The 12,380-nt window shown below is 49.9% G+C and overlaps 1 protein-coding gene across 1 annotated transcript; it reads left to right on the top strand.

Moving 5' to 3' along the window:
• Positions 1-6,435: 6,435 nt before the first annotated feature.
• On the top strand, positions 6,436-12,120 carry LOC118538453 (keratin, type II cytoskeletal 1). The gene is made up of 9 exons (XM_036096414.2): positions 6,436-7,125; positions 8,120-8,334; positions 8,664-8,724; positions 9,141-9,236; positions 9,402-9,566; positions 9,699-9,824; positions 10,394-10,614; positions 11,081-11,115; positions 11,209-12,120. Exons 1-9 carry the CDS (start codon positions 6,493-6,495, stop codon positions 11,625-11,627), a joined length of 1,971 nt encoding a protein of 656 aa, XP_035952307.1. The 5' UTR covers positions 6,436-6,492; the 3' UTR covers positions 11,628-12,120.
• The last annotated feature ends 260 nt before the right edge of the window (positions 12,121-12,380 follow it).

Raw genomic sequence — 12,380 nt, 5'->3', positions numbered from 1 at the left:
TACTAAAGAGGAGTCCATTCAGATGACAGTGGCTAGGATGGCAGGGGTACGTGGTCAGAAACCTGGCCACAGGGGGACGGTAGAAGGCCCTGGATGTCTTTGGGGGGAGATGTGACAGTTAACTGCAAAGATTGGAAGAGTTTCCTTGGCAAAGAGGGGTTGACCCCAGCTGATGACCCAGATGAACAGGTGGGAACTGCCGCAGATTTGGCTCAGGGTAAGAAGCAATTTTTATTGATCCTGAGATGGGAGAGGCGTGAGGAGTTGGCACATTTCAGGCAGAGGTTGGCTAACTATCTGGCAGGAGGTTGAGGGAGGGACTGAATATGTGGGAATATGTGTATGGCAGCCATTCATCCCTTTGCTGCCCTCAGAGTTCATGTGATGGAGCCTGAAAAAAAAGGAGTTTTACTCTCTATTTTATCTTGGGGAAAATTAAGGTCAGATGCCAAGGAATGATCAAGTCATGGAGAGACCAAGGGCCCAAGGGCTGAGGATGGTGAAATGAACCCAAGTATTCTGACACCACAGACCTAGTCCAGGGTGTGGATTAGATTCTCGCTGGGATCATGCCTGTGCATACGATGTGCTTAGGAAATCCAAGCTGGCTCTGGATAAAAACACAGGGCAAGGTGGATCAGAGGTCATCTTGCCCATCCTTCTCCTTCTGGGCAGTAATTAGGATTTTCCCAAAAAACATGACCCTGTTTTTTCTCTTCAGAAACCTTGACCTTCTCAATCATGGAGAACTGGGGGACAGATGGAGGGAATCACATGCCTGAATCCTAGAATACTGGAACAGAGATTCCACAGGGCAGGGGCATGAGAAAGGTAGGGTAAGGAGAGAGGAGTTAGCCAAGGAGGATCTTGGACTGCAAGGAAAGGCCTTGATATCATGTTCCGGGCCTGAGCCAGGGCGTCAGCACTAAAAGATGCTGGGAGGAGGCTTCCTGGTATAAACAATACTCCTGTTAGAGACAATGAGATCCTATCAGGAGCAAATGCCTCTCAGTGTAGCTCACCCCAGTGACAACAAGGAGCCATCCCATAGCCCTCTAACCATGTACAAAATGCTTCCACATGCGGTATCTCATACAGTTCTCATGGGCCCTGGGGGAGGGCTGGGGGAACACCTGTGATCCTTCCAGGGGCCAGGAAGCATTCCATCCCTGCTTGTGGTCAGTGCTATTCCCATGGCGCTGATACTCTGAGGGAGAGTCAAGCAGGCCCATCCACCAAGCAACAGAGGGGCGGGCAGGCAGGCCCATCCACCAAGCAACAGAGGGGCGGGCAGGAGGGAGCACCGAGGAGGGCAGGAGGCCACTCCCAGGGAGTTTGCCCGCAGCTCCTCCAGCTGAGAGGCTGGGGCAGGGCAGGGCAGGGCGCTCTGGGAATCTAAATTTAATTCCACCAGCTTCTCATCTACATAGATTATCATCTAGGAACATGGTGACAGAAGGAGCAACCATTGGCTCAATGAAATTCTAACTCTGTCTGACCTTGGACAAGGTGTACGTTTCTGGGCTGGGAAAGTCCTCGATATCAGGAAGCCTGTGAAGAGTGTTTCTTCACCCTCCATTACTGGACCTTTGGCCCAGGATGTGTCTTCCAATCATGAGCCATGTGCTCTGATAGGTCCTCTTCAAGCTCGGTGTAACTCCCATCATTTGATTGGACCTGCTGCCCTGGTTTTATCAGCTTTCTGATCAGTCCAGGAAACTGTGTGTCTTCAGGTTGATCAACACTCTGTTGAAGACTGAGCTGGGAACTTGGGATGTTGTGAGGACTGGTTCTGAATGTCCCAGTGCCCGGCTGGAAGAGCTTCTGGGGGCTCCGAGGGTGTGTTCCAGCTTCCACACCTGTCCCAGCATGCTCAGCATGGGGATTTGTCCCCACCCTACAGAACAGGTATTCCACAGTGACGGTAATTCCCAGCTAGCCTAGCCCCTTGGGCTGCAGGTGCACTCAGCATTCCCTCCTGTGTGTGATGGACCCCTACCTTCCTTGTTATAGACTTATGCTCCCTTCCTCCCCCAAGGCTTTCACCCACAAGATGACCTTATCGCAAAAACTTAAGCTGCTTTTCCAGGTCTTTTTAGTTTCCAGTGAAACAGGGTCTTGTTCCAAAGTTTTTCCTGATTGTTATATCATCTTCTGGATCCTTCCAAATACAATAGTGAGAGAGAATCCTTCCCTCTTCCTCTATCTAGCATCTACTACACTTTGGTTTCCCTCTAAGGTAGATGCAGTCCCTCTTTTAGATGAGGAAACTCAGGCTCAGAGAGGGCAAGTGACCTACCCAAAGTCACACAGCTAGAAATTTGCAGTCAAGAGCGGGTCTCTGGCTGACTCCATAGCTCAGACAACATCCACCTCCCCTCTCCTACATGTTCATCTTTGGCTTCCTCCTTCCTGGCCTCTATTCTGCGCCAAACCTGCTAGCAAGCCACTGGGGGCCTCCTTCCCTGCTATCTGTCCTAGGCTTCCCTAGTTGGGCACCTCTTCCTTCTGCATAAAAAGCCTCGGCCCCTCCTCTGCTGGCTGCTGGCTTTCCACATCTCACCCCGCCTCCCCATTGTCTGCGACTCTCCTTTATGCCCCCCAGGCTTCAGCTTTCCCCACTCCCCTGAAATTTCCTTCTCTTGTCCTTGGTGGAGTCCCGCAGGGCTGGATGGCTTGTCATTGCATGTCTCTCTTCAACTCAGTCCCATCCTGCAAAAAGCTATCAAAACATCACCAGCCCTGCTCCTGCCCATGCCCGCAGCCTGCCTGTGGCAGCTTCATCCCAGTGATCGGTTCCGGGGTATGTGTGTGGGTCCTCGGGATTGGAAGTGCTCTGACACTCTGATATCCAGCATGGATGGGGGTACCCTTCAGGTGCAGGGGACTATGTGGGAGGCTGGAGCAATTGGTGTTCGAGGAGGGCATCCAAAGACACAGAGGACTTAGTTTTGCTTTCAAAAGGCTTCCAGAGCAATTGAGGGACTAGCAAACACACATACACACACATGTGAATATGCACTTGAATCTGGCAGCAATTGAGCTTAGAAAAAGAAACCAATGGAGCAGCCGAGTGGCTTTAATCAAGGAAAACTCCCTGGAAGAGTGGGCCTTGTCCACTGCCTGGCGGAGCAGGGGAGATGTAGGCATTTGCTCTCAAGGCCTGATGGACAAATCCAGATTCAGGCCCAAATGCTCAGGAATGGAGATTGTGGGTGCCCCCAGAGCTTGCTTATGAGTAGAGGTTTGAAGTGGGTCACTGACAGGCTGCAAGACCCATCAGGGAGAGAAGAGTGTGAGTGGGTTCGTCAGATGGAGAGGAACAGAGGAAGAGGGAAGAGGGTTGAATGGTTTGGGTAAAGCATGGGAGTGGGAAGGTCAAGACATGAGGCTCAGCGAGTGGGTGGCAGGAAACCTGTAGGCCGTGGGGGTGGGCCCGTGACACGAGGAGGCCTTTGGGATAGAGGCAGGCGTGTTCTTGCAGTTTGACAGGCTTGGCTTGTCAGTTCCCAGCTGGGGGCATGTCTTTTAACCTCCATGGACCTAAGTTGTCTCTTCTTTAAAATGGGGCTAATCCTAGTGACCATGGTGAGGACGTTGGGTGATGTTTAGACGAGATGCAGCTCCTAGCTCATAGTCAGTGCCTGTGGATGTGGGTGCCTCTTTCCTCTTTCATGCTCTCTTTATTTTATAAATGCAGGGCCCGCAAGGAAGCCAGGAGGAAGGGTGCATGGCTCACGCTTTTCTCCCACATTTGCCTTTTACTATCACTGCACACTCACCGAGGTCCTGGGGACATGGCAGGGAAGGATGAGCTGGGATGGCTGGTGGCATCACAGCTTCCAGACCCGCTGGGTTCCCGCAAAAGTGAGCCATGGGAACAGAATGGGAGTTTGATTCAGAAACTGGACGATTCCCAGGAATGGATCTCATGACTTGGACACATGTTTTGACTTCATTGGGTCTGCCTTCTCACGTGTTTGATTGGCGGGTTAGATGGTGTGGTCTTTGAGTCCCTGTAGATGGGAATCTTCTGTCGTCATCTGACACTCATGTACAGGAACCTGTTCCACTTGCCTGTCCTTGAGCCTCTTCTCATGTTTAGAAGGAAGAACAGTTGAACTGAAACCAGGAAACTCGGGTTCTAGTCCCAGATGTGTGTTTTCCGGGCTGGAGTGTCTAAGCAAGTCCCCTCATCTCCCTGCGCCTTGGTTTTCCACTTTGTAAAATGGGTCCAAACAGTCTGACTGCTTCGTTCTCGTGGTTCCCGTGGGGCTAGCGTTGGTGTATGCGCTCGGTCAGGTGAAGTGCGCAAAATGTCAGCTGATGGTGATTTTTATACCTTCTCGTTTCTTCTTTTCCCTCTGACTCTCCCTCCTCACCGTAGCCCCTACAGTAAGTTCTGCAGCTCTGTAAATTGTCTATCAATTGTCTGACTGTCCACCTCTTGGCTTTTACTGTCAGTTTCTCAGTTTGGGGATGGAAGCACGGGTCCCCGAGAGATCTGTTGTTGGCTGGCAGAGGCGAGAGAATAAACACACACATGTACACACACACACATACACACACAGGGGCACACCCCTCCAAACTGCTAGAAGGAATCAATGTACAGAGTGACAAGTCTCACAAGGGAGTGTGCTGAACTAGAAGAATTTTGATTGCCCGTCAGGAGGTGATTAGGCAACAGTCATTACCATGCCAAGACCGTCCCAGGTCCCATTATTCCTCGTTAGGAACAAGATCTGAATTACTCATTCCCCAGATAGATGGCTGGTTTAGCAGCCCACAGATGTTATTGTTAGAACCGAGTCCCAGACAACAGCATCACAAAGATGAGGGGTGAGAGGGGGACCAGTGGAGAGGTGAGGGGCACTTTCTGGAGGAGGGTGTGTGCAAAACCTGTGGGAGAAAGGAAGGGACGAGGCTCAGTGGTGAGGTGGGGCTGGGGAGGGCTGACATTCAGCTGTGCTCCTTCAGGAGCACAGGGCACCCGGCCGGAGGGTCTTCTCCCCTGTGTCTTGTATCCCACAGTGGGGACCTCCCACACAGGCCTGTGATTTACCACTCGGAGCTGCGCAGAGCCCGCTGAACTTAGCACTGGCTTCTCACCGAGTCTTCAATTCTGTGTTCATGTGCAAGTGTGGGGAGCAGGCTGGGCTTTGAAGGAGTCTCAGAACGGAAGTCTATGTGGGGCTCAGGTCATTCCAGATCTCAACCCCACTTCTGTCCATGACAATGGACAACACACTGGTTAGGATCCCGCACGCTGTCACTCAGCATCTTCAGTTCAACTCCCCGCCATGCCCCTTACCACCTTTGTAAATTGGAGCTTTGGTGCCTCAGTTTCCCTGTTTTAAAAACAGATAGCATGATAGCATCTGTCTCAGAGTTGTGAAAATGAAATAGGTGAATACATATAAAAGCTGTAGAACAGTGCCTGGTACTGCGCCGGTTTTTCATACATCTTAGCTATTTATCATACCCGTTACTATTGCCGTTACTATTGTCCGGAAACAGTTTTCACTTCTCGGATCAGGCTTTCCAGACTCGCATCATTGTCCTCCCTTCCAAATCTACAGTCGTCTTTCCATGTCATCTGGTGTCAGGCCCCAAGCCCCTGTGAAGCCTCACTTCCATCCCTTTGCTTTACAGAATGTATGGACTAGGTTCTCCCCATTACCTCCCAGCTCTCTTGGCTTTTCCCACCGGCATCTGCATGCCCTCCATTTGCACCAGTTTCCTTTTGCTGGCGTCTCCATCTCCTGCCCCAGCCTGTCTCTGAGGAAAAGGAACAACTGGCAAACTTAGAAAAGAACATGTCTTTTCCTCTGGCCCTTCCAGAGCACCTGCCCATCCATCCTATTCTCTGCCAGTGTCTCTTCCTATATTAATGCACATGTAATAAAAATAAGTTCTTTTAATTTTTCACTTATTAAAGCTCTTATTCGAGGTCAGGAGATATGACTTGGTGAGCTCTGGGCTCTAGAGAGCAATCTCAGAAATGGGCCGGAGAGTTCCTCCTCCGATTCGAGCGTGAGGAGTTGCACCTGCCAGGCCTGAGGGGACAGTGCGCTTAGCAGCTTACAAGGGCAAGGCAAGAATGGGAACATACCTATCTCTGTGACAGGAGGTTATGAAATCCTACCAAGAAGCACCAGGTGGCAGATGCAGGGTCCTATTTTCCCAAAGTCACAAGCACTTGAAGAGAGATCTTGTCTGATAAAACGATTACCACATAATCGATTTGCATGCATAGCAATTTTGAGAGCTATCCTGGGAGTTAGGTGTGTAGTGTTTCTCGTATTGTTGAGGCTCGTAAAAATCTTGTATGGCTGCAGGCAAATCAAACCCTTGACAGGCTCTGTGTCCCGCTGACTCGAGGACCAAGCCCAAATGCACTCCCTGTATATAAGGAACAGTCTCTGTGCTTGGGGTAGAGGAGTGTGAGCTCCTTTCCTTTTCCGACTTTGCTCCAACTCTCTCCAAGGCAGCATGAATCGAAACTTTAGTTCTAGGTCTGGGTTCCGGAGTGGAGGGGGCTTCAGCTCTGGCTCTGCCGGAGCGGTCAGCTTCCAACGCAAGGCCACTAGCAGCTCTGTGCGCCACAGCGGGGGAGGTGGTGGGAGATTTTCAGGGGGAAGATGTGGAGGTGGTGGTGGCGGCGGTCGTTTTGGAAGTCGAAGCCTTGTCAACCTTGGTGGCAGTAAGAGTATCTCCATAAGTGTGGCCAGAGGAGGTGGACGTGGTGGTTTTGGTGGTGGTTATGGTGGTGGTGGCTTTGGGGGTGGTGGTTTTGGTGGTGGCGGCTATGGAGGTTTTGGCAGTGGAGGTGGTTTTGGTGGAGGTGGTTTTGGTAGTGGAGGTGGTTTTGGTGGAGGTGGTTTTGGTAGTGGAGGTGGTTTTGGTGGAGGCGGTTTTGGTGGAGGTGGTTTTGGTGGAGGCGGTTTTGGTGGAGGCGGTTTTGGGCCTTTCTGCCCCCCTGGTGGCATACAGGAAGTCACCATCAACCAGAGCCTTCTGCAACCCCTTAATGTGGAGATTGACCCTGAGATCCAAAAAGTAAAGACTCAAGAAAGGGAGCAAATCAAGTCACTCAACAACCAATTTGCCTCCTTCATTGACAAGGTGAGTTTATCTGCTCAGTGCACACGTGGAGGGCTGCTCTTGGTCCATTTGGGATTGCTTGGGTTTCAGCCTCAAGTTTCTGTTTGGATATTTTGTGGAATTGTCTTCTAGGAGATATGTTAGAAGTATTCTTGTGAATGATTCTAATGACTAAACTCTCTCTTGAACAAAGAGGTCGTGGGCTACATAAGTATGGGTCAATGTGACATCACCTTAAAGTGTCTTTTCATTCAGCTCTTGAGCTGAATTGGGACTTACATATGGTGAATGAAGGCAATAGAAATGGGGCTAACTCAGCTCTCTAGGGTGCAAATGAGAGTTCTGGAAAGGTCTTCCTAACCATAAAAAGGGAGTTGAGGGTGAATAGAGTGCACTGTGATATTGTAGCAGAAAGGATGTAGTAAGTCGCACCAAACATCTTTTGCTTTCAGGAGGGGAGCTCTGCCCTCTGAAAATGTTACCTTGGTACAAGTTTTTTTTTTTTTTTTTTTTATACTTACACTGTCAACTCAAAGTTATCCACAATAGATTTCAAATTCTATTTTGGATTTCCCCAACATACCTCTGAATGTGTGAATGCTTACAGAATGCATACCAATGTTTATGGCAATCTACCTAAAAAGGTTGAAAAGCAAATCTCTTAAGTATCATGTAACCACTTCAAATGTAATTGCAGTAATTTTATATAGGGCTTTGCTGTTTGGTATTTGTCTAGTTACTCCCTTCGAAAGTTCTAGCTGCAACAGTATAAAAATTACCCTTCTCAGGAAATTAAATCTTCTGTGAATTAACAGTGAGTTAGATTTTGTTATAAAAAAAATGATGCTAACTTGATCTTCTTCCTATTTCTCTGCCATGGCCAGGAAAACAGGACTTGAAAGAACAAATTCTTTTCCAAACGAGGCATGGGTCTCACTGTGGGGTAGCTTATGGCACTCAGTGGCCAGTGGACTCCATTTCTGCATTAGTCGGTAATGGCGGCTTGTGTTCTCAGGTGCGGTTCTTGGAGCAGCAGAACCAGGTGCTGCAAACAAAATGGGAGCTGCTGCAGCAGGTAGACACCTCCACTCGGACCCACAGCTTAGAACCCTACTTTGAGTCCTACATCAACAATCTTAGAAGGAGAGTGGACCAACTGAAGAATGACCAGTCTAGTATGGATTCGGAATTGAAGAACATGCAAGACCTGGTGGAAGATTACCGGAACAAGTAAGGAAGACTGGCCAGGCAATCCTTGACTTGTGTTCTAAAATATTTCCTGAAAGTGGCAAGCTAAGGCTATGAGTCTTAAGCTAAGACTGTATGTAGTGATATCTTTTCTTAGGTTAGAGGCCAATTAATTTGGCATTTTCAGAATTCTTCCTCTTCTCAGAAGCTGGGAACAGCTTAGCAGTTTTGTTGCTCAGGAGGAAGAGGTGGCCAAGCTGTCCTAGGCTAATAACAGGAGGCAATGACAGCTGATGCCAATCTCAGTTGGGGAAGCTGAACTTTAGGTCTCACCTTCTCCAAATATCGAAATCCCTCTGATTTCCTTGTAGGTATGAGGACGAGATCAACAAGCGGACAAATGCAGAAAATGAATTTGTTACCATCAAGAAGGTGAGCAAATCTGTAGAATGGACCTCACATCTGAAATAAAGAATATAAGAGGGTCTCCAATTACTAAGCAGAAGGAAGTCATGATGTGGAGAACCTGGTGGGGGGCCTGATGAATAGCCGAATAGAGTTTGCCCCCCACATTATCATGGACCTGGGCTTATCCAGGCTATTTGCTTCTCCAGCTCTCTCAGGCCTTCATGGAGGAGGCAGGGAGGCAAGTTCTCAGCGACTCAGGCGAGCTGTCCTGTGATTGTGATTCCAAGGGGTGGGGCAGTCTAGGGATTGTGATCCGCCTGGAGTAGGAAGGTGTGGAGGAGACTCCAAATGCTTGTTCTACTTGGAGAGGGCCCTTACAGCTGGTGAGAGGGACTTGCCCTGGGAAGAACATGACTTCACAATGTCCATTATTCCTCTAGGATGTGGACGCTGCTTATATGACTAAGGTGGACCTTCAGGCCAAAGTTGACAACTTGCAGCAGGAAATTGATTTCCTCACAGTGCTCTACCAGGCAGTAAGTCCTCTGCTTTTGACCACGTTTACCCAAATGAAGAGCCTCTGAGCCTACGCCCATCACTATCCAGAAGAACAAAGATACATCTTCCATCTCCTGACTCCTCCTTCTAAGTTGTGTTTTGTTTTAACACTGTAAGAGTTACTGAACTATTATGTCTTGCAGGAGCTGTCCCAGATGCAGACTCAAATCAGCGAAACCAATGTCATCCTGTCCATGGACAACAACCGCAGCCTGGACCTGGACAGCATCATCGCTGAGGTCAAAGCTCAGTATGAGGAGATCGCCCAGAAGAGCAAGGTTGAGGCTGAGACACTGTACCAGACCAAGGTGAATGAGCCGAATGTCTAGCCAGTTTTCCTGAAATGTCTTGTCTTGCTGTCCTGTGTTTTCTCTTATATTTGTATGTGTGAGCCATGGTATGCTCTGCCACATCTAATTGACTTTATGTACCATCTTTAGTATGATGAGCTCCAGATAACTGCTGGCAAACATGGGGACAATCTGAAAAGTACAAAGATGGAGATTTCAGAGCTGAATCGGGTGGCCCAGAGACTTCGATCTGAAATTGATAGTGTCAAGAAGCAGGTACTTGTTCCCTCCTTCTACTGCTCAGGTATAGATATATGGCATTGGGGAGGGAGGCTCAGGTAACTGGAGGACACTTTCCTAGTGTTGAATCTTGCAATCCGCTCCAAGCCTTTGGTGATCATTCTGATTTCCACAATTCAGCTTTTGTGCTGGGTTCTCTTTAGGGAAGCTTGTGAAAATGACCTGGCAGAGAAATGGATGTGATGGTCATGAGTGATCTAGCTCATGATGCCAAGACATGGTGAATGAGAGGAAAGGTGGCCAGGAGGTTTCAGGGTAGGAGTTTAGAAGAATGTCAGGTGTGTAAGGGTTAGAGAAGCTTCAAGTCAGGGCCAGGAGAGGCTGCTGCCTTCCCTTTAAGGGCTTTTAAGGAAGTAACGCAGTGACGAGCTATCCAGAGGCAGTGATGTGTTATCCAGAGCCATGAGTTGACTTAAAACTGTTGTGATTCTGTTGGGCCCAGGGTAGCAGCCTCACTGAGGTGAACAGAGGAATCTGAGATAAGAAGGCAAGGGTGGGATTAGGTGATAGGACAGTGTGTAACATATGAGCTTCTCCTCTCTTAGATCTCCGCGCTGCAGCAGTCCATCAGTGATGCCGAGCAGCGTGGTGAGAATGCCCTCAAAGATGCCCAGGGCAAGCTGGCCGAGCTGGAGGAGGCCCTGCACAAGGCCAAGGAGGACATGGCCCGCCTGCTGCGTGACTACCAGGAGCTGATGAACACCAAACTGGCCTTGGACATGGAGATCGCCACCTACAGAACCCTTCTGGAAGGAGAGGAAAGCAGGTGAGGACAGAACCCTGGGCAGTTTGGCCATTTCTTATGGTGCTTCTTCCCTTGTAAGCTGACTGCTATCCAGCATGCAGCCAAGAGGCTGCAGCTTGTCCTGGGTAGGGGGAGAGGAGAGGTATAGGGCGCAGGAGGAAAGACTTGGTCTCATTTTGGGACCTCAACTTTGTTTGGAGGGCTATCACATCTCCATGAAGTGCTTTGAGAAGGAATAATCTATTCTCCATCTGGGCTGGCTCAGATGTCATCTGGCCTAAAGGTAATGGCACTCACTTCAAGACTCTTGTCTATCTTCCATGGAGATTTCTCTCTGTGTTCGCGCTGAGAAGATGGCAGAAGTTTGGGAGGCCAAGGGGACTGGATCGGGTTTCAGATCAAGTGGGTAGGAGGAGCCCCAAATGGGGAGAATCTCTGCCTCGGCAGCTGGAGAGTCATGAGGGATTTGCTTTTCTTCCTCCTACAGGATGTCTGGAGAGTGTACCCCGAGCGTGAGCGTGTGTAAGTACAAGCTGCTTTCCCGGGGGGGCACGTGCAGGTTTTGCTGGGCTGGAAAGGGAGGTGGGCTGACGATAACTGAGTGTCCCCTTGCAGCTGTGAACACCAGCCACACAACCATCAGTGGAGGTGGTGGCCGAGGAGGCGGGGGTTTCAGCTCCGGAGGCGGTGGCAGCGGCGGTGGCTACGGTTCTGGAGGCGGCAGTTACGGTTCTGGAGGCGGCAGTTACGGTTCTGGAGGCGGCAGTTACGGCTCCGGAGGCGGTGGCGGTGGCGGTGGCAGTTACGGCTCCGGAGGCGGGGGCGGTGGCAATTACGGCTCTGGAGGTGGCGGCGGGGGTGGCTACGGCTCCGGTAGCAGCAGTGGGGGCCACAGAGGCGGCTCTGGAGGGGGCAGCTGGGGTTCCGGAGGGAGCTCCGGAGGCCGGGGATCCAGCTCTGGCCGTACCAAGACCTCTAGTGGCAGTTCCAGCGTGAAGTTTGCTTCCACCAGCTATTCCAGAGCAGTCAGATAAAGAGGTGTCCTCCATCCTGTTAGCTCTCCCTCTCCATCACTGCCAAATATGCTTGGCAAGACCAAGGTCAGTTGCCCCAGCCTCACTGGAGAAAAGAGCTTTCATTAGTTACACCAGTTCACCCCAGTTCCCCAGCTCTTTCCTATCTTCTCTGCTTCACAAAGAAGTTTTTAGATCAGTGGCACTCTCAGTCCCTCTGGCTATGACCCTGCTTTGTGCTTTACCCGAGAAACAGTTCAGCAATGACCACTACACACATTACATTTCAAAGCACCTCCTTAAGTCAGCCAGATGAGGGCTGGTTAGAACCACAGCTTCTTTGCTGTTCATGGAGCACATGCTCTGGACACTCCTTAATACCCTCTTTCTTGGAGCAAGCTCTGTGCTGCTTTGGTTTTGTATATAAAGTGTGAACAAGTTGATTGTCTTTTGTGGAGAGGTCTTAAACTCCCCCCTTCCTTGTATTGCTGCAATAAACTGCATTTTGAACTTCTCTCTGAGTCTCAATTTCCTTTGTTCATGGCACTGTCTGTCCTGAGTGGGTGCTTTGTGGGAGGGAAAGAAGACCTTGGAGCCATGTGGCGTATGGGGGAGTTGGGACACATGAAAATGATGGGCAAGATGGGGACCCTGGTCAGGCACCATTCATCTTTAAGCATTTGATAGTTAAATACAACACACTCTTTCCCAGAGTGTGCAGATGTCATGGAGAAATGGAGAGACTGGAGTATTCATCCGAGAAACTTTTATTCG

Source organism: Halichoerus grypus, chromosome 6, assembly GCF_964656455.1.
Source record: "Halichoerus grypus chromosome 6, mHalGry1.hap1.1, whole genome shotgun sequence".
Lineage (NCBI taxonomy): Eukaryota > Metazoa > Chordata > Mammalia > Carnivora > Phocidae > Halichoerus > Halichoerus grypus.
This window is presented reverse-complemented; position numbering and strand designations above follow the sequence as displayed.